Raw genomic sequence first — 21,036 nt, 5'->3', positions numbered from 1 at the left:
TTACAATTTTTAAAATCCTATGACCATGAAATTGACCAAAATGGACCGTGAATTTGTTAGGGCCCTAGTTATGATATAGGCTATGTGTATATATGTGTGTGTGTGTATGTCTATATATATATCTCAGAAATGTAGTTAGACTATATACATGTATTTTTAACTCCCTCATTAGGGAAGAGTCCACGGGTGCCGATTTGTGGCCAAAACCTTAATTACGTAGTGGATTTATGCCTTTGAAAGCCGCTATCTTGGAGCCAGAGAACTCAATGGACTCCCTCTTGATGCCACCAATGTCTTGAACTGTCTGGAAAAAGTTGCTGATAAGTAGCATAAGGCCCTTCTGTCACCACTGCTCATCAAACAACACGGGACAAGAATCAAATCTTACCGACCTGTCACTTAGAGGAGAACACTGCTTGTTGCTTGGTCATTGCACCGACATACATTTTTCTGAAAGCACTCTTTAGAGTCATGAAAACAGCAAATCATTGTATTTTTCAGGGACTAGCAGCAATATATTTACCTGTCTGCCTGGTCTCCTAAGGATCCTATGAATATGGCAAAAGCATTAACTTGAGGGTTGATGGTCAAGGTTTGGGCAAATCTTGCTGGTGGGATACCATATCGTTCAAGATTTGCATCGCTTAAAACTATGACAAAATATTCGTCAGCCTCTTCTTTAGCAATTTCACGAACAGCATGCTCCGTCCCTTCCAGGGTATGGTCTCCGCTCATACAGAATTGAGCATGGGCGTGCATTATCTGGGTACACAACAAAATCAAAAGGAAATGTATAGAGAGAACTATTCCAAATAAAACATACATTCTAGCTGGTATGAAAGGGAGCAAACATTCTTCTAAGCCATATTAAGTGAAACGCATTTATTAATGTGCATCCTGCTCCAGATTTTAGAGAATATGCAGCATTTTAGGATTCAGTCAAAGGTTCATTTCACTCAGTACAACCATAAATTCTTAAAATCCAATTTGCAACGTCAGAACTGGAAAAATCACATGGAGGGAATTTGGCTTTCAGAACTAGAGAGTGAAGAAGTAAAACACTATGGTAGGCTGGAGATTGGGTTTCCCCATTGCTACAGATCTGAGGGAGAATACCCTGACCAAATCCCATCAGTTCATAATGTATATTAGACTAATGGACTTCAGAATGAAGTGTTATTGCCAAATATAAGACTCATGATCAGATTAAAGAATTTTGTGGCCCTATGCACTGTGGAAATTGGGACCCCCCACCTTTCTTAAAGTGCTTTCGTCCCATACATGCCACCCCCCGCCACAAATCGCAGAATGCCCCTCTCTCCCCACCCCACACACAGACCCCTGAATGCCCCTCCTATCCTACATATACCTACAACCCTTCACCACCCCACTTATCCTGACAGCCCCCCCACACATCCCAGCAGCCCTAACATGCATTCCACTCCGCAGGCCCCAATATTCTGCACTTACCCCATAGCCCACCAACAACTCTCCCCAGCTCCTCACCACTGCCGTCCGACTCAATGCTCCCATCCCAGGCTAGGGCAGCTCCTCTCAATCCCAGTCGCCCAGCTCCGCTCCCTCCCCTTTCCCAGCCCACGTGCACACGGCCCTGAACTGCTCAGGTCTGGCCCAGCTACTCCTCCATCATGACAGAGGGGTGTCTGTCCCAAATCTGAGTGAGTGACGTCGTGACCTGGTGCACAAGGTGGCTGCAACACCCAATTTTGTTTTTGTTTGGTGGTCGGGGGCCTCTTTCAGTGGGGCTCCGTGAAAGTGCCACAAGTGAACATTGGTTAATCCGGGCCTGCTCATGGTGACAAAATAGACTTTAAAATTATTTAAACGTATGGTTTACAAAACAAGAGAGAAATGTGTTATTCTGCAATGGAGAATATGGAGGACAAAGCCATTTCCTATGCAAAAGCTAGGGAGCTTGGTCAACGGAAAACCCAGTTCTCCTAGTCTAATAAAACTGCCTATTTCGGGGGGGGGGGGGGGGGGGGGGACAGAAAAAAAACCCTTCATGAGACACACTGATTTAGAAAACAAAGATTTTCCCGTGAAACTGCCAGTTTAAATATAGAGTGCCATAGTGCCATTCTGTTAATTAGTTAAATTCTACGTTATATTCAGATTTTCTGCTGCTTTGATGCAGCAAAGGTTTCCTAATTACATTGACCGTACATGTTCGCTTCGCGATGATGGTTTAACACCTTTTCAGTCTAGGAGTTTACATACTCTTACTGCTATTACAGCACTTTATGGCTTCCAAGCACTGTACAAACAAATATTAAAGATCACCCCCAGAGTTTCACTCACCAGTGGCTACATGTTAATAATAATATTTTTTATTAACGGAGAGCTTTCCATGTAGCTGTACCAACTGATCAGTGTGTATGGAACTTCCTATAATCATTAATGGACTGTTTAGGACATAGATACCAAAGAGATGCATCCTTATTCTATTACTATGGCACAGGTTTTTTAAAAGTCAAAAAGTTTTTTCCCCAGCTTCGTGTTTACATACATGACTCCTCATATCCCTCCTTCGCCTCCCTTCCAGCAACTTCCCTCTCTTTACTTTTTGTATTCTGTGACCTGTAGGAACTTATCCTCAGCATTTTAGAATCCTTGATTATCCAGAGCTATTTATTAAGAGGATTTACCTTAATAATCTCTAATCTTTGTTTATTGTTCTTGGGAACTTTGTCACTCCCAACCAATGCAATGTTGAAGCCATCTCCTGAATGTCCAACGATATCGTACTGCACGAAAGAGAATTAAAGAGTAATCTGTTAAGAATAAGGAGTGACTGCTGACTCAGAATGACATGAGGTCTGATCAAAGGCAATTTGCTTTTAACTAAAAGATAAATACTGACTGCAGTTTACATTTATGATCAGTTTAAAGGAACTGACCACAATTTCTCACTACCACTAAAACACTTTTGCAAGATAAAATTGCCCAAACTAATGAAAATAAGCATCAGTAACTCATTATATTTCTTGGGTCTGATTCTGACTCATTCCACCAGTTTTACAGTGGTGTTAAGTGAGATTAGAACCTTAGCTTTTCACACTGCCCATTTTATCTGTAGAGTTACAATTTACTCTTTTCTCCCTGCAATCTAGCACACAAGAAGTGGATTGTTAAAGAGTAGCTCTGATGTTTGAAAAGCTGTTTATGTGACCTCCGTTCTGATCTGGAAAAAAAAAAGTGTTACATGCTATTTTTTAAAATCCATCCTTCACTTTTTAAGTCTGCACAATAGATCAAAACCTATGGCTGGAAATACCCAGAGGGGTGAGTTCCAAGAGCCCCATTATGTTTTCTGATTTTTAATAACGATAATAATAGGATTGCATTCAGCATACTTTGGGCTTAGTAGAGAAACAAATCCAGTACAATAATGGTCACACGGTGAAAGCACAGAGCTCAGTATTCAATACTGTATCACTTCCAAAAATTATATATATTTTGTCCAAAACAATATGGGTTACTTTCTAAATTACATAAAGTGCAGAGATGAGGTTCTCTTGGGTTTAAGGTCATATGACTCTTTCGTAATGTACTATCTCTTTGGATCTGGACCTTCTGATTTCTTCTCCAGATGGCTGTTCTGACTGATGTTAGCGTACCAACTTTAAGGGTTTCAGAGCAGCAGCCGTGTTAGTCTGTATCCGCAAAAAGAAAAGGAGGACTTGTGGCACCTTAGAGACTAACAAATTTATTTGAGCATAAGCATTCGTGAGCTACAGCTCACTTCATCAAGCTGTAGCTCACGAAAGCTTATGCTCTAATAACTTTAAGGGGGTATTCCATATTTTGCTGCCTGGGAATACCACCTTGCTGCTTAGCACAAGTCAATAATGAATGAGTCTTTCACTCTGAAGCTACTAGGTTCAACTTGAATTTAGATGATTTGTGAAAATAGGCTTTGAGTAGCTCCTAGTCCATACATCACAAAACCAAGTCACAGTTTGGTTCCTGTATGAGAAAGGTCCATGACTAGTGTCTATGGGCAACTGCAGGCCAAGGCAAAAAGGTATCTGAAAAACTACTTGGAAGCTTGAGCACCTGGCTGCAGTAGGACTGACTTAATCAATGCTATTAGTCTCACACTTTAAGAATCATTAGCACAAAAAGGCTTACGAAATAACAACTATTATAAACGGAAGTCAAATGCAGAACATCTTGGCCTTCTGTTTATCTTTCAGTGTCTAGCAGCAGACAATGCTTTTTCTCACGAATGCCATTGGGAGAAAAGATTAAGTAAGAATTAAGAACTTTGGGTGTGACCTTGGTGGAGGTTGTTTTTTTTTTTTTTTTTTTAAACACAGTGCAAGTTAGCCTCACACATTAGCCTCACAAGCATGGCTGCACACACAAGGGAGATTAAAGAGGCTATAAACATAAAAAATTCCGTAATAATGGGGGATTATCAACATGGGTACATGTCACCTCAGGATAGGATGCAGAGATAAAGTTTCATGACACCTTAAATGACTGCTTCTTGGAGCAGATAGTCTTGGAACCCACAAGAGGAGAGGCAATTCTTGATTTAGTCTTAAGTGGAGCACAGGATCTGGTCCAAGAGGTGAATATAGCTGACCCACTTGGTTAATAGTGACCCTACATAATAAAATGTAGCATCTCTGGGGGGAGGGAGAACACCAAAGCAGCCCACCATGGTAGCAATTAATTTCAGAAAGGGAACCTACACAAAAATGAGGACATTAGTTAAACAGAAATTTAAAGGTACAGTGCCAAAAGTGAAATCTCTGCAAGTTGCATGGAAACTTTTTAAAGACACCATAATAGAGGCTCAATTTAAATGTATATCCCAAATTTAAAAACATAGGAAGAGGACCAAAAAAGTGCCACTCTGGCTAAACAACAAAAGTAAAAGTAAAAGTAAAAGTAAAAGAAGCAGTTAGAGGCAAAAGGGCATCTTTTAAAAAGTGGAAGTTAAATCCTAACGAGGAAAATAGAAATAAACTCTGACAAATGAAGTGTAAAAATATAATTAGGAAGGCCAAAAAAGAATCTGAAGAATAGCTAGCCAAAGACTCAAAAAGTAACAGCAAAAAATGTTTAAGTACATCAGAAGCAGGAAGCCTGCTGAACAACCAATGGGGCCACTGGACGATCAAGATGCTAAAGGAGCGCTCAAGAGAGATAAGGCAATTGTGGAGAAACTAAATGAATTCTTTGCATCAGTCTTCGTGGCTGAGGATGTGAGGGAGATATCCAAACTTGACAAATCTGAGGAACTGTCCCAGCTTGAGGTGTTATTAGAGGAGGTTTTGGAACAAACTGATTAACTAAACAGTAATAAGTCACCAGGACCAGATGGTAGTCACCCAAGAGTTCTGAAGGAACTCAAATGTGAAATTGAAGAACTACTAACTGTGGTATGTAACTTATCATTTAAATCAGCTTCTGTACCAGATGGCTGGAGGATAGCTAATGTGACACCAATTTTAAAAAAAGACTCCAGAGGTGATTCCGGCAATTCCAGGCCAGTAAGCCTAACTGCAGTACCATGCAAATTGGTTGAAACTATAGTAAAGAACAGAATTATCAGACACATAGATGAACACGATTTGTTGGGGAAGAGTCAACATGGTTTTTGTAAAGGGAAATCATCCCTCACCAATCTACTAGATTTTTTTGAGGGGGTCAACAAGCATGTGGACAAGGGGGATCTAGTGGATAAAGTGTACTTAGATTTTCAGAAAGCCTTTGACAAGGTCCCTCACCAATAGCTCTTAAGCAAAGGAAGCTGTTATGGGATCAGAAGGAAAGTCCTCTTATGGATCAATAATAAGTTAAAAGATAGGAAACAAAGGGTAGGAATAAATGGTCAGTTTTCACAATGGAGAGAGGTAAATAGTAGTGTCCCCCAAGGGTACCAGTACTATTCAACATATTCATAAAAGCTCTGGAAAAAGGGGTAAACAGGGAGGTGGCAAAATTTGCAGAGGATACAAAACTACTCAAGATAGTTAAGTCCCAGGCAGACTGTGAAGAGCCACAAAGGGATCTCACAAAACTGGATGTCTAGGCAACAAAATGGCAGACGAAATTCAGTGTTGATAAATGCAAAGTAATGCACATTGGAAAACATAATCCCAACTATACATATAAAATGATAGGGTCTAAATTAGCTTTTGTCACTCAAGAGAGAGATCTTGGAGTCATTGTAGATAGTTCTCTGAAAACATCCACTCAATATGCAGAGGCATTTAAATGATTAGGGGTATGGAACAGCTTCTACGTGAGGAGAGATTAATAAGAGGCTGGGAATTTTTGGCTTGGAAAAAAGACGAGTAAGGGGGGATATGATAGAGGTCTATAAAATCATGATAGGTGTGGACAAGAAGAACAGAGAAGTGTTGTTCACTCCTTCTCATAACACTAGAACTAGGAGCCACCAAATTAAATTAATAGGCAGCGGTTTAAAACAAACAAAAGCAAGTATTTCTTCATACAACACACAGTCAACCTGTGGAACTCTTTGCCAGAGGATGTTGTGAAGGCCAAGAATATAACATGGTTAAAAAAAGAACTAGATAAATTCCTGGAGGATAGGTCCATCAATGGCTATTAGCCAGGATGGGCAGGGATGCAAAACTATGCTCTGAAGTGTCCCTAGCCTCTGTTTGCAAGAAGCTGGGAATGGGTGACAGAGGATGGATCACTTGATGATTACTTGGTCTGTTCATCCCTTCTTAAGCACCTGGCATTGCCCACTGTGGGAATACAGTATACTGTGCTAGATGGACTATTAGTCTGACCCAGTATGGCCGTTCTTATGTTCTCTTTAAAGTTGATTTACAGCCCATGTGTGTTACAGCACAAATCAAATAGCCCAGTAATGCTTAAATTGGTGCAAGCTTCATTGACTTAACTGATTATTGCACTACTTGGTGCTGAATTTTCTAATACCATCGGATGCTCTGGGAAAGATTTTGCTCTGGGTATACAAACTGCAAAACACAAGTCTCCCTAAATATCATCTTTTAGTTCATTACTTTTCTTCAGAAGTTAGTAAAAGTTCATTCCACTCTGCTGTTAAATACAGCACATACTGTGTTGTTGCTACTGTGCAATTCAGAAAGCGTGCGTGAAATGAGAAAAATGTCATCTTCCATTGCTGCTACCGCACTCTGCACCAAGATGTTGCTTTTTTCAAAGCAGTAAGGAAAAATGAAAGGCCATGTGTGTTGAATGGAAAATGTATTACAAATCAGACAGGCTTTTGCTGGAAGGAATACCAGCTTCCAAATCCCCTCCTATTCTGGACAACACTAAATATACCCTTTAATATTTTTATTTAGCCTGCCATCCGTTTGACTTTAAAAAAGAAATTATGCTGCCAAGCATTACAGAACATTTCTCCTTTTTCCTCTTCCACTTAAATGGCACTGCCTCTAACGTCAGCTTCTCAGCTGTGGCCTCCCGAATTGTGTATACAAAATGTGTAATGCTCCCTTTTAATATCACTATAAATCAAAAACTTAAGGCGTTTCCCCAACAATTATATAGCTTGCAGTTCATGGAACCATTTCTGAAGTTTTCTGAAACCCTCATAAAACCTAGTCTAATAACAGAGTTATGGCTCTTGATCTAAAACCATAGGACTTTGTACTTTATGTAAAGCACAGAACTAACGTCCATCTTAGGAGCTATTGCATTTTCAAATAGGTTACCCATGTAAGATGGACAACACTAGAAAAGATGCTGTAATAATTTCAAATCTGCAAAATGACTGTTATTATAATGTGTATCCTGGCATTTGCACATGTGAAAAGGGTAGATGGATATGCAGGTGCACCTTTTGCATGCACGATTTAGGAGTAGCCTTTAAAAATGTGACCTCCTGGAGTACCACACAGTTAGCAGTGGTAGTAACATTTATTAAACGCCAACAAGGAGCTCAGCCACTTACAGGACAATTGGACACAGAACGATGCATGTTACCTTCCCCAAGAAGCTTAGAATCTAAATAGACAGCACAGAATGCACTGAGAGACTTGGAAGAAGGTTCAGTTTTAGAGCTTCATTCTCCTCTCTCCCACACCTTTAATATGTTGAGTTAGAGGCTAAGCCCTTGTGAGATGCATAGAAGAGGTGATTTTGGAGGAGGAATTTAAAAGATGGCAGTTAATTTAGACCAACTGATTCCCTGATTGTAGAAAGAGTCTTCCTTCTCTTCCTCTCTGAACAAGGCTGTCCCTATGAGAACTGGAAACAAATAGCCACCTTGGGCATAAAGGCGAACAGACAGACAAGAAATGTCCATTGTCACTCTTCTAACCTTAAATGGATCACTACCATATTGTCTGTCTTGGAGCAACCACATTGTGCATTTTTAGTTCTTGCCCCTTGATAAAGTGAAGTAGCAGAGAAAAAAAAAAGTGAGTCTACTTCATGTATCATGTAATCAATATGTCAGGCCTAAAGACTAATCTGACAACAAGGAAATCCTTGTCTCATGGGATGGTGACCAAAAGGGTAATATATATGTATTGAGAAAGCACAGTGAAGAAGGGAAAAAAGTTCCCTGATTCAGTCCCCTTTTCAGCAGAGAACTAATTAAAGCACAAGAACAAAAAGTGGGCACAGGCTGGCGAGTGGTTTTAAGCAGTCAAAAATAGAACTTTAATAACAGGAGCAGAGAATTTCAATATGTAATCAGTTCTGAACATTTTGCTTATACTGCTGCTTCACAGATCCACCAGACCTTGCACCAGAAACTCCTAAAATCTGCTCTTAAATGGCTGCTCCTCTGAGAGATTAATCCAGGGATTTTCAACCTTTTTTCATTTGCAGATGCCTAAAAAATTTCAGTTGGAGGTGGGGATCCCTTTGGAAATCTTAGACATAGTCTGTAAACCCCCAGGGGCCCAGGGACCACAGGTCTGAAAACCATTGCATTAGTCTACAACAGGAAGAGGTATCAGCAAGTATCTCTGAAGGTCAACAAATTCTGTCAAACCAAGTTATGGGAAGGGCGTGGGGAAAGGTGGAGGGATAAGAGAGAAAAGAAGAGAGTGAAGGCCATTTAACTCTTGCCTCTAGAGAAGTAAAGTAGCAGAGGGAAAAAACTGTGAGTCTACCTCATTTATCATGTAATCAGTAAGTCAGGCTACAATTCCCAAACACTCTAAAGACTAGTCTGATAACAAGGAAACCTTTGTCTCATGGAAGAGAGATAAAAGGATAGTATGTATGGGGGAAGCACAGTTAGCTCAACAAGAGTTAGCTCAACTGTGGCTGGGTGCACCCACTGCCCTACAATTTCATGGGTCCAAGGCTCCCCCATTGCCCATTTGGGTCAACTCTGCTGGTCAGTGCAATGTGAGGCCATTTCCCCTCATTGCCAACTTTGGAGAGAACAGCACTAGTGATGACACTGGTCTTCTGCAGACCTTATGCTCCAGTTGTGTCTAGTTCTTATGAAGCAGCAGAGAGAGAAATGGAGAAAGAATAATATCTCACTTGTCCCAGATAAGAGCTGCTCTAATTCAAGATGGGTCCAGCTGGGACAGAATCAGGGAGCTATATCTAGCTCCCTGACACCACCTCCATTCTCCTATACTGAACAGAGACCTGATGCACGGGAGAACTGAGCTAAGGTCCAACTCAAGTGCAGCAGACATAATGGAAGAGGAGAATGCCTCCTTGGAGTGCCACAAATTTCCAATATCCTATCCACCACTATTATGTTAAGTATAAAATGAGCCTTGCAGTTCTTTACGAGAGTGGCAATTGTCGCAACTAATAACTGTGTTCCGTTTTTGTGTGACTGTTTTTATAACCATTAAATTGGTTGTTAAATGGGTGACCAATACTACAATTAACTACACTTTTAACTATTTATATGGCCAAATATGTGGCTTGGCCCTATGCATTAGGGAACATGCCCAGCCAACTGAAATTATTTCTGAATACGAGGTGATGATCTGTAACCCACAGAGCGGGATCTGAGATTTTTAAGGCCAGAAGACAGCATTGCAATCATCTAGTTGGACTTCTTGCATAGCAGAGGTTATAAAACCTTGTCCAGTAATTTCTGCACCAAGGCACCATTATTTCTGTTTGAGCTACAGTCTATGTTTTAGAAAGACATCCAGCCTTTAAATCTAGACTTCAGGTGACAGAGAATCCAACATATGCCTTGGGAAGTTGTTTCAATGATTTATTGCTCTCACTCTTAAAAATGTGCACTTTCTTTGTAGTCTGAATTTGTCTAATCTAGTAGAAAAAGGTGTAACAAAATCCAATGGTTGCAAGCTGATGATAACAAGCCATCTACTATCGGAAATCACTTCTCCATATAGGCACTTGTAGATCTCTTAACCTTCTCTTGGACAAAATGACTGAGCTTCTAAAATCTCTACCAGGAACATTCTCCAGACCCTGTACTCATTCTTGTAGCTCTTTTCTGAACCCTTTCCTATTTTTGGAAGTGTGGACATCAGAACTGACAAAATATTCCAGTAATGGTCTCACTAATGCTGTACACAGAGGTCATCCCACCTCTCTACTCCTATATGTTATTCCTCTGTTTATGCATTCAGTGATGGCGTTTGTCCTTTTAGCTAGAGCACTGCATTGAGAACTCATATTTAGTTGGTTAACTACCATTACCCTAAATCCTTTTCCATGTCCCTGCTTTCCAGGATACTGACTCCTATCATGTAAGTGCGACCTACATTTGTTGTTCCTAGATGCATGGCCTTGCATTTGGCTGTATTAAATGAGCCCACCTTACCAAGCGATCCAGATGATTGCTCTCCATACCTGGCCTATCCCTATCATTGTTTACCACTCTACCAATTCTTGTGTCATCTATTTTGCCAACAATGATTTTATATTTTTCTTCTGATATCAGGGAACTGACCAAGTACCAAAATTTAGAGGAGATGGCAACAAAAACTGGAACAAAGAAAAAAATTCTGGATCCTTAAATTGAAGACATTTGCAACTCAGGGTTTAAGGGTAACCAGCAAAGGAAAAAATAGGCTTTGTCTTTTAAAAATTTCTTTACTTTGATTAATGAAGGCCTGAAAGTTTGTTTTTCCTTGTTTCTTACATTAGAAATTCAAATCTTGTTTTGTCATTTCCCAGAAGATGCTATGGAAGACTGGTAAGATTATGCCACCAGAGAAGCTATGTAAATAGGCTTAGAAGGAGTCCATTTTTATGGATAAATGTCGTAAATGTCAATTTCACCATACACACACAAACCCACTGCACATTATTTCCTTTGATTGTAACTGAAATTTATGGATGGGCAAAATAAGAACATAAGAACAGCCATACTGGGTCAGACCAAAGGTCCATCCAGCCCAGTATCCTATCTACTGACAATGGCCAATGCCAGGTGTCAGAGGGAGTGAACCTAACAGGTAATAATCAAGTAATCTCTGTCCTGACATCCATCTCCATCCTCTGACAAACACAGGCTAAGGACACCATTCCTTACCCATCCTGGCTAACAGCCATTAATGGACTTAACCTCCTTGAATTTATCCAGTTCTCTTTTAACTGTTATAGTCCTAGCCTTCACAACCTCCTCAGGCAAGGAGTTCCACAGGTTGACTGTGCGCTGAGTGAAGAAGAACTTCCTTTTATTTGTTTTAAACCTGCTGCCCATTAATTTAATTTGGCGGCCCCTAGTTCTTATATTATGGGAACAAGTAAATAACTTTTCCATATTCACTTTCTCCACACCACTCATGATTTCATATACCTCTATCATATGCCCCCTTAGTCTCCTCTTTTCCAAGCTGAAAAGTCCTAGTTTCTTTAATCTCTGCTCATATGGGACCTGTTCCAAACCCCTAATCATTTTAGTTGCCCTTCTCTGAACCTTTTCTAACGTTAGTATATCTTTTTTGACATGAGGGGACCACATCTGTACGCAGTATTCAAGATGTGGGCGTACCATGGATTTATATAAGGGCAATACGATATTCTTTGTCTTATTCTCTATCCCTTTTTTAATGTTTCCTAACATCCCATTTGGTTTTTTGACTGCCGCTGCACACTGCGTGGCTGTCTTCAGAGAACTATCCACGATGACTCCAAGATCTTTCTCCTGATTCGTTGTAGCTAAATTAGCCCCCATCATATTGTATGTATAGTTGGGGTTATTTTTTCCAATGTGCATTACTTTACATTTATCCACATTACATTTCATTTGCCATTTTGTTGCCCAGTCACTTAGTTTTGTGAGATCTTTTTGAAGTTCTTCACAGTCTGCTTTGGTTTTAACTATCTTGAGCAGTTTAGTATAATCTGAAAACTTTGCCACCTCACTGTTTACCCCCTTTTCCAGATCATTTATGAATAAGTTGAATAGGATTGGTCCTAGGACTGACCCTTGGGGAACACCACTAGTTACCCCTCTCCATTCTGAAAATTTACCATTTATTCCTACCCTTTGTTCCCTGTCTTTTAACCAGTTCTCACTCCATGAAAGGATCTTTCCTCTTGTCCCATGACAACTTAATTTACTTAAGAGAATTTGGTGAGAGACCTTGTCAAAGGCTTTCTGGAAATCTAAGTACACTATGTCCACTGGATCCCCCTTGTCCACATATTTGTTGACCCTCTCAAAGAACTCTAATAGATTAGTAAGACATGATCTCCCTTTACAGAAACCATGTTGAGTTTTGCGTAACAATTTATGTTCTTCTATGTGTCTGACAATTTTATTCTTTACTATTGTTTCAACTAATTTGCTCAGTACTGACGTTAGACTTACAGGTCTATAATTGCCAGGATCACCTCTAGAGCCCTTCTTAAATATTGGCGTTACATTACCTATCTTCCAGTCATTGGGTACAGTACCTGATTTAAAGGACAGGTTAAAAACCACAGTTAATAGTTCCGCAATTTCACATTTGAATTCTTTCAGAACTCTTGGGTGAATGCCATCTGGTCCTGGTGACTTGTTACTGTTAAGTTTCTCAATTAATTCCAAAACCTCCTCTAGCGACACTTCAATCTGTGACAATTCCTCAGATTTGTCACCTGCAAAAGATGGCTCAGGTTTGGGAATCTCCCTAACATCCTCAGCCATGAAGACTGAAACAAAGAATTCATTTAGTTTCTCTGCAATGACTTTGTCATCTTTAAGTGCTCCTTTTGTATCTCGATCGTCCAAAGGTCCCACTAGTTGTTTAGCAGGCTTCCTGCTTCTGATGTACTTAAAAAACATTTTGTTATTACCTTTTGAGTTTTTGGCTAGCTGTTCTTCAAACTCCTTTTCGGCTTTTCTTATTACATTTTTACATTTAATTTGGCAGTGTTTATGCTCCTTTCTATTTACCTCACTAGGATTTGACTTCCACTTTTTAAAAGATGCCTTTTTATCTCTCAGTGCTTCTTTTACACGGTTGTAAAGCCATGGTGGCTCTTTTTTAGTTCTTTTACTGTGTTTTTTTAATTTGGGGTATACATTAAGTTGAGCCTCCATTATGGTGTCTTTGAAAAGTGTCCATGCAGCTTGCAGGGATTTCACTCTAGTCACTGTACCTTTTAATTTCTGTTTAACTAACCTCCTCATTTTTGCATAGTTCCCCTTTCTGAAATTAAATGCCACAGTGTTTTGGGCTGTTGAGGTGTTCTTCCCTCTACAGGAATGTTAAATGTTATTATATTATGGTCACTATTTCCAAGCGGTCCTGTTATAGTTACCTCTTGGACCAGACACTGCACTCCACTAAGGACTAGATCGAGAGTTGCCTCTCCCCTTGTGGGTTCCCGTACCAGCTGCTCCAAGAAGCAGTCTTTTAAAGAAAAATGCTGTTTGAGAACTCATTAGAGTTTGATTTAAGGATATTTACATTGTATATTTTGACATGTCATGTTGACAATTTATGTTTTAATGGTTATAAGGCTTTACCTTCTCAAATCTCAGTGTCTGTCATAAATAATTATTGTCTGATTCCCCTGTTTTCTGACACCCATAACTTCACAGAACTGTGAAAATTTAAATAAATAGAAAAAAATGCATAAAAATAAACACCGAATCTGTCAAAATTTAAAAAAAATTGAATTCTGCCAAGCCAATATGTAAATAAAAATGGATTGACTGAGATAAGGACAGGATTTTTATTCATTCTATTTAAAACTTTTCATATTTTGTTTTGATTAACATCTATTTTAAGTTATATGCCTGAATAGCTGGAAGAAAGGTCTTTACTAAATATCTGACACCTGTACCCTTTCAACTAAGGGCTGAGCTCTCATGCTTTGGTTCTCCAAGAATGACCTCCAGCAAAACACGGAACTCCAGACCTGGCATCCTTATTTCTAAATTTAAGAAAACCTTTCAAGCCATATTTATATATCATAGAAAAGAAAAAGGGAGGAGGGCATAAACCCAATTTTTATTTCCCTTATGAGTTATCTGAAATGAGGTTTGGGTCTTATACAGGTCAGTGTGAGAAACAGACACTTTTCTTATGTTCAGATCATCATAGCAGTATTGGAAACAATGGTGAGTGTAGCAGAGGGGAAGGACCTGGTTCTTCTTCCAGCATGTATGCATGGGTGTTTGAGCTCTGGTCACCAACAAAGGCTAGTCATGCTTGTGTGTGCATTGAGCTCATGTCCCTGTGTTTTATAGGCTTAAATATTTCTGTTTAAAAAAAAAAAAGTTTCATAAACTGAATCATAATCTGCACTCATAGTGTTCAATGCTTCCTATCCAGGGACTGGTATTATTTTCAGGCTGCTAGCAACAGATTTAATGAAGTCTATATTTCCTTACATGAATGAATAATACTCTTTGGCGAGACAGAGTAATGAAATACTTTTTTCCACTGCCCGTACGCAGCCTGTGCAAGTACTCATTACCACTAAACTCCTGGCCCAGCTATAGTTACCTTAAACTTGTGCTCGTAATTCTCAAAAGCTTCCATGACCATGCAGACAGCCTCCATGGAACGCTCTAATCGACCATCTACCCCGTTAAAGCGATACATGCTGCCAGAAACATCCACTACCAGGCGCAGACGCTTAGGCTTCTGCTGAGGGCTCCCAAGCTATGAGAGAAAGGTACCAGAAAGAACTTTATGATTGGGAAAGCTACAGTTTTGATAAGAACAAAACACTTTAAAAGGAGTTATCACACACTTTTCAAAAACACTAGACAACAAAAACTCAGGCAATCTCTCTCTAGCAAGTTCAGATTATGTTTAAAAAAGGTGAAATTATTTGAATTTTTCTGATTAATAGTTGAGAAAAATTTATTTTAGATACCTGAATCTAGTCTCTCTCTTTCTCTGTTCTATATACTCAATGGCTGGAAACAAAATACGACGATTCCACACATTTATAGGGAAAATACCTTTGTTGCTATATTTCTAATTAACAACATTTTATTACAACAGAAGGAATCTCAAAAATCCAGTTTCTGCCAAGTGTCGTAAGGGTAATGCCTCCTTGAATTATGGTACTAAAGGGGACTCCTATAAGATTGTAAAGTTTGTCTGCTGAAGTTAATCACACATTTTTAAAAATGTGTGAAGTCTTTTTCTGATTAACTCCTCAATTTTGTACGTTCTGACTGTAAAGCTTTCCCCACTCCCACTTCCCCCTTAAATGTCTGTTTTAACAATTTCTGTCATACTAGATTCTGGAAAGGTATTTTATCCCATATGCAATGAGACAAGTCTGGATTCAAATGAAAGGCTATTAAAAGATGGTCTGGCAAAAAAAAACAAATATTTAAAACGTTTCTTTATCTGTAACTCATTTCCAAATATTTCTCTTTCATTCAGCTAGCATTTGATAATTTTTAGTTTAGTTTCTTCTTTTTATTATTAATGCAAAGGACTGCAATATCAACGCCCCCCCCCCCCATCCCACTGAAGCCCATGTTTATATATTTTAATTCAAAATGTAAAATTTCCTTCTTAGCATTTTCCCTGCTCTTTTTATAATGTATTGAAAAATACAAAACCAGCACTTTGAAGAGTACTGGAAATTAGGATAGTATAGCTTTTCCCTTACTGAGCTCTGATGTAGGATGGCTAGGCTGCATAAGCTGTTCAAAACAGCAAATAGTGAGACCATGTAGCATGAAAAATAATTTAGAGAGAGTTGTATCAAATATGTATTTAGCTACTGAGAAGAAAGCTGTTCTAAATGATTGTTTGCAAAATAAAATTACTTCATGTGTAAACCTTAAACATTAAAATTAAAAATAATCTGCTATATTAAATCTGGCTATTGCAATATGATGATGATCAAGACAACTAGTCTTAAAGTTGCTTTGTTGGTGTGTGTCAACTGGTTTCTCTTTCAATGACTCATATAATTCTAACAAAAAATTTTCTGACAAACACCCAAAATGATGAGTAGTCATAAAATAGTAGATTTTTAAAAGCTTTTATTTAGGTTTTAATTATTCACTCATTTTCTCATTAATTTTATATTAGAATTGTTAATTTGCAAATCCGAAAACCTGAGTGCTGAAAGTTTTCTTATATCATGATAAAGTGTGTTAGTGAGGAAAGATGTGATGGTCATTTCATTTTATTTGAACTTGTTAACCATCTTTACTAGGCTAGCATAATGGAGCTCAAGGAACTAGTAAACTCGTTAGCTGCACCCATTAGTTATGGAATACTTACTTCTGGCTCAAGCTCTCCCCGTCGTTTATAAATGGCTTTTTCTCCTGTTAGTCCATCAATTATTTTGGCATCATCTAGCTCTCCAATAGCTTGGTGTCTCAGCCATTGTCTTTCCTTACCCTTGGCCTACAAGAGAAAAGCATCCTTAATTCATTCAGTGCTGCTGGAACATTTTACACTGTTTAAGAGATACAGAACATGACACAAATATGGGTTTTCTTTGTAATTATGTGACAGCTCTGGCACAAGTTGGTGAAATCCGAACACATTTTCATCAATGCCTGGTCTCTCTTGCTGAGAAACTAATTATTCCTGACAAAGAATATATTTTTCTCCACAATTTTTGTCACTTCTAAGCCTTTTCACATACAGAATTTGAAATATGGACCATGTAATCTTTGCATTTTAATTGCAGATATGTTGGAAAATAGTACACAAATTAATCTATGCAGAAATCCATAAAGCTAGAGGGACAGGCACAACAGAAGTGTTTTCCATCCAGGTATTGTGAGAAAATGTATTGGATGACTAAAACAGAGGCAAAACTCAACATTATTATGTAAAAATACGTACACTGAAGGAGACATGCATCTGAAGAAGTGTGTTTGAAGTGGGTTTTTTACCCACAAAAGCTTATGTCCTAATAAATCTGTTAGTCTTTAAGGTGCCACCGGACTCCTCGTTGTTTTTATGTAATGGAGTATGAGTGGTTCCTTTTATAACAGCATTCATAATAATCTGGTATGCAATTTACAATCAAAACATTGCAAATAGTAATAATCAAGAAATGCTAACAATGAAATCAAGAAATGCTAACAGCATTTTGGGCTATATAACTAGGAGCATTGCCAGCAGATCCAGGGACTTGATCATTCCCCTCTATTCGGCATTCGTGAGGCCTCATCTGGACTACTGTGTCCAGTTTTGGGCCCCACACTACAAGAAGGATGTGGAAAAATTGGAAAGAGTCCAGCGGAGGGCAACAAAAATGATTAGGGGGCTGGAACACATGACTTATGAGGAGAGGCTGAGGGAACTGGAATTATTTAGTCTGCAGAAGAGAAGAATGAGGGGGGATTTGATAGCTGCTTTCAACTACCTGAAAGGGGGTTCCAAAGAGGATGGATCTCAACTGTTCTCAGCAGTAGCAAATGACAGAACAAGGAGTAATGGTCTCAAGTTGCAGTGGGGTTGGATATTAGGAAAAACTTTTTCACTAGGAGGGTGGTGAAGCACTGGAATGGGTTACCTAGGGAGGAGGTGGAATCATAGAATCATAGAATATCAGGGTTGGAAGGGACCTCAGAAGGTCATCTAGTCCAACCCCCTGCTCGAAGCAGGACCAAGTCCCAGTTAAATCATCCCAGCCAGGGCTTTGTCAAGCCTGACCTTAAAAACCTGTAAGGAAGGAGATTCTACCACCTCCCTAGGTAACGCATTCCAGTGTTTCACCACCCTCTTAGTGAAAAAGTTTTTCCTAATATCCAATCTAAACCTCCCCCACTGCAACTTGAGACCATTACTCCTCGTTCTGTCATCTGCTACCATTGAGAACAGTCTAGAGCCATCCTCTTTGGAACCCCCTTTCAGGTAGTTGAAAGCAGCTATCAAATCCCCCCTCATTCTTCTCTTCTGTAGACTAAACAATCCCAGCTCCCTCAGCCTCTCCTCATAAGTCATGTGTTCTAGACCCCTAATCATTTTTGTTGCCCTTCGCTGGACTCTCTCCAATTTATCCACATCCTTCTTGTAGTATGGGGCCCAAAACTGGACACAGTACTCCAGATGAGGCCTCACCAATGTCGAATAGAGGGGAACGATCACGTCCCTCGATCTGCTCGCTATGCCCCTACTTATACATCCCAAAATGCCATTGGCCTTTTTGGCAACAAGGGCACACTGCTGACTCATATCCAGCTTGTCGTCCACTGTCACCCCTAGGTCCTTTTCCGCAGAACTGCTGCCTAGCCATTCGGTCCCTAGTCTGTAGCGGTGCATTGGATTCTTCCGTCCTAAGTGCAGGACCCTGCACTTATCCTTATTGAACCTCATCAGATTTCTTTTGGCCCAATCCTCCAATTTGAATCTCCTAAGGAATCTCCTTCCTTAGAGGTTTTTAAGGTCAGGCTTGACAAAGTCCTGGCTGGGATGATTTAGTTGGGGATTGGTCCTGCTTTGAGCGGGGGGTTGGACTAAATAACCTCCTAAGATCCCTTCCAACCCTGATATTCTATGATTCTCAGACAATGCACTTTTTGCAACCATGGTTGTTTGTGCATTGACTGTTAATACTGATATACCATTCTCTACAGCTCAGTCCTGCAGTCCATACGCTAGTAATACTCCCACTGAAGTAAGCTCTGAGGACTGAAGAATTGGGTGCTTAGACAAAAATAATGTATTTAAGAACATTTTCAAAGGATAGTTTCACAATGACTTGCATGTCATAGGGTCCATTTGAACATAGCACAGTTTATTTGCTGAGTGTGGGTTTCATGTTTCACTTAATGTATGGTCGGATTCACAGGATCTCCACTTTAACCCACTGGTCCTGGCAGTACAGCTGAGATTTTCATGGAAAGAGAGAATTATTTGGGAGTGAAATGGGATGGTTTGTGTGTGTCTGTCTCCCAACCTATGAGAAGTTGGACATTATACTCCTTTCCTGTAAATTAAACATCAGTGGGACTGGATTAAGGTGTAGGTATTATAGATCTTTGCTAGTGCTCCTGGAGTCACACGATTATGAGGACAACAGGGCTTAAGTGTCCTCTTAATGGTCTCTCATTGTCCTCACAGACCCTGGTTCTTTCAACTGTTAGAAATGTCAGTTTGTCTTCTTTTGAAATTACCTCTCATCAGAAATCTTCTGAAGCAGGGACCATGCTTTGCCAATCCCAGAGAAGTTCAAGATGCACGCCTGGAATTTGAGAGGACAGATCTCTGGAACTTTGTACACTGTGGACAGCTATTTGATGACCCACTACAGTCCACAAAAAATTCTACATCCCAGCTCACTGCCTCTGGCATGTGTTCAAATGTAGGTGTTCTGAACATGTCCTCAATTTGAAATCAGTTCTAGCAAAACCTACTTTTGGTTCTTAATTGATGGATTCATTAAAGGTCTGAGCTTTAAAGCCTTACGTGTCCAGATGTCTTTGTTAGAAGTCTTCTGTTTACACTCTGGAAAAGGGATTTAGCTTAACACCCATATTTCTAGGTTCTCCAGGCAGTGAGAAAACCTCACTTCAAGACGACATAGCCACTTCAACTTCAAGACCACATAGCCAACTGGATACTGAATTTCATAGTGGAACAACTGATGAAACAGATGTCTTATTTCCCAGATGGGCAAGGACAAAGGTTTTAAAACTGTGAAAGCCACCATCTTCTTACTGGTTGGGGAAGCAGTTGTAAATCTTGTATGAGACTGGGCAGAACTCATCCTTCTTATTCAAGAGCTCATTCTACAAGATCTATTTCCACTTCAGGAGCAGAGAGGAATATGAGGAAATCTGCAAAGCAAATGATTTGGGCATCTTTTCTGATTCATAAAGCATTACAAAGTAGAAGTCTCATCTTCCTCTGATGTTGCCTTAGGTCAATAAGTTTGTAGAATGTCATCCTGCCTTGGTTCCTTTTTTGACTGTTTTAACTTCCAGATGATATATACACACCCTATCAAAATTTCACAAGTGATGGCCAGTTTGCCCTGTCTCACACAGAGAGACACAAACATGACAAGAACAGTAAAATGGGCTGAGATAACATTTTGTTCACAGCATTGACTACAAGCATTTGAGCATGGATGGGTCTTTAACACACCAAGTTCTGAGGACTGCTGTTCTTTCAAGTATTTGTGATCTACTTCCTCTTGGTCGACAGCAAGGGAAAAATAGCAGAAGGCAATAAAGTTTCAGCTTCACTGAGCATATTCTTAATTAGTTTAGTTATTGTTTACACTGACAAAGTTATAGCTTTGAGGATATTCACTACTGAAGGAAAAGATGTGTGGAAAGAAAATGTTTTGACTCGCGGCATGGTTCACACTAATCCTATTCTCTTAGTCATTTTCAGAGATGTGTTTCAGGTGATGATAGCTTCTTCTTGAAGATGTTTGCTATTCTGATTATGCATTAATTAAAAGTATTTGAGTTGTAAACATCTTAAGGGAAAAACGAGTTGACATTGTTCTTTTCCTGCTAAAATTTGAACTAGTTTCTTCTCCAAAACACTGCTAAATTATTTAAAATATTCAATGACTATCCCTTCTATGTAGAATTGCATACAGTTCCTATTCTATCTACAAAGTAAAAGCAAAACAAAAACACACCAAAATGTTTTCAATATATTTTGCAAATGCATGTGATGC

General features: G+C 39.4%; 1 protein-coding gene across 2 annotated transcripts in view; it reads right to left on the bottom strand.

Moving 5' to 3' along the window:
- The window catches only part of VWA8 (von Willebrand factor A domain containing 8), a 283,177-nt gene that overhangs the window by 6,907 nt on the left and 255,234 nt on the right, over nt 1–21,036 (bottom strand). For both annotated transcript variants that reach the window (XM_043533390.1, XM_007061314.4), the window contains exons 41-44: nt 16,665–16,790; nt 14,913–15,071; nt 2,670–2,768; nt 524–762 (exon numbers count right to left, since the gene is read on the bottom strand). In XM_043533390.1, the coding sequence (XP_043389325.1) occupies nt 524–762; nt 2,670–2,768; nt 14,913–15,071; nt 16,665–16,790 (623 nt within the window). The remainder of the gene's footprint in view (nt 1–523; nt 763–2,669; nt 2,769–14,912; nt 15,072–16,664; nt 16,791–21,036) is intronic.

Source organism: Chelonia mydas, chromosome 1 (genome assembly GCF_015237465.2).
Source record: "Chelonia mydas isolate rCheMyd1 chromosome 1, rCheMyd1.pri.v2, whole genome shotgun sequence".
Classification (NCBI taxonomy): Eukaryota; Metazoa; Chordata; order Testudines; family Cheloniidae; genus Chelonia; species Chelonia mydas.
This window is presented reverse-complemented; position numbering and strand designations above follow the sequence as displayed.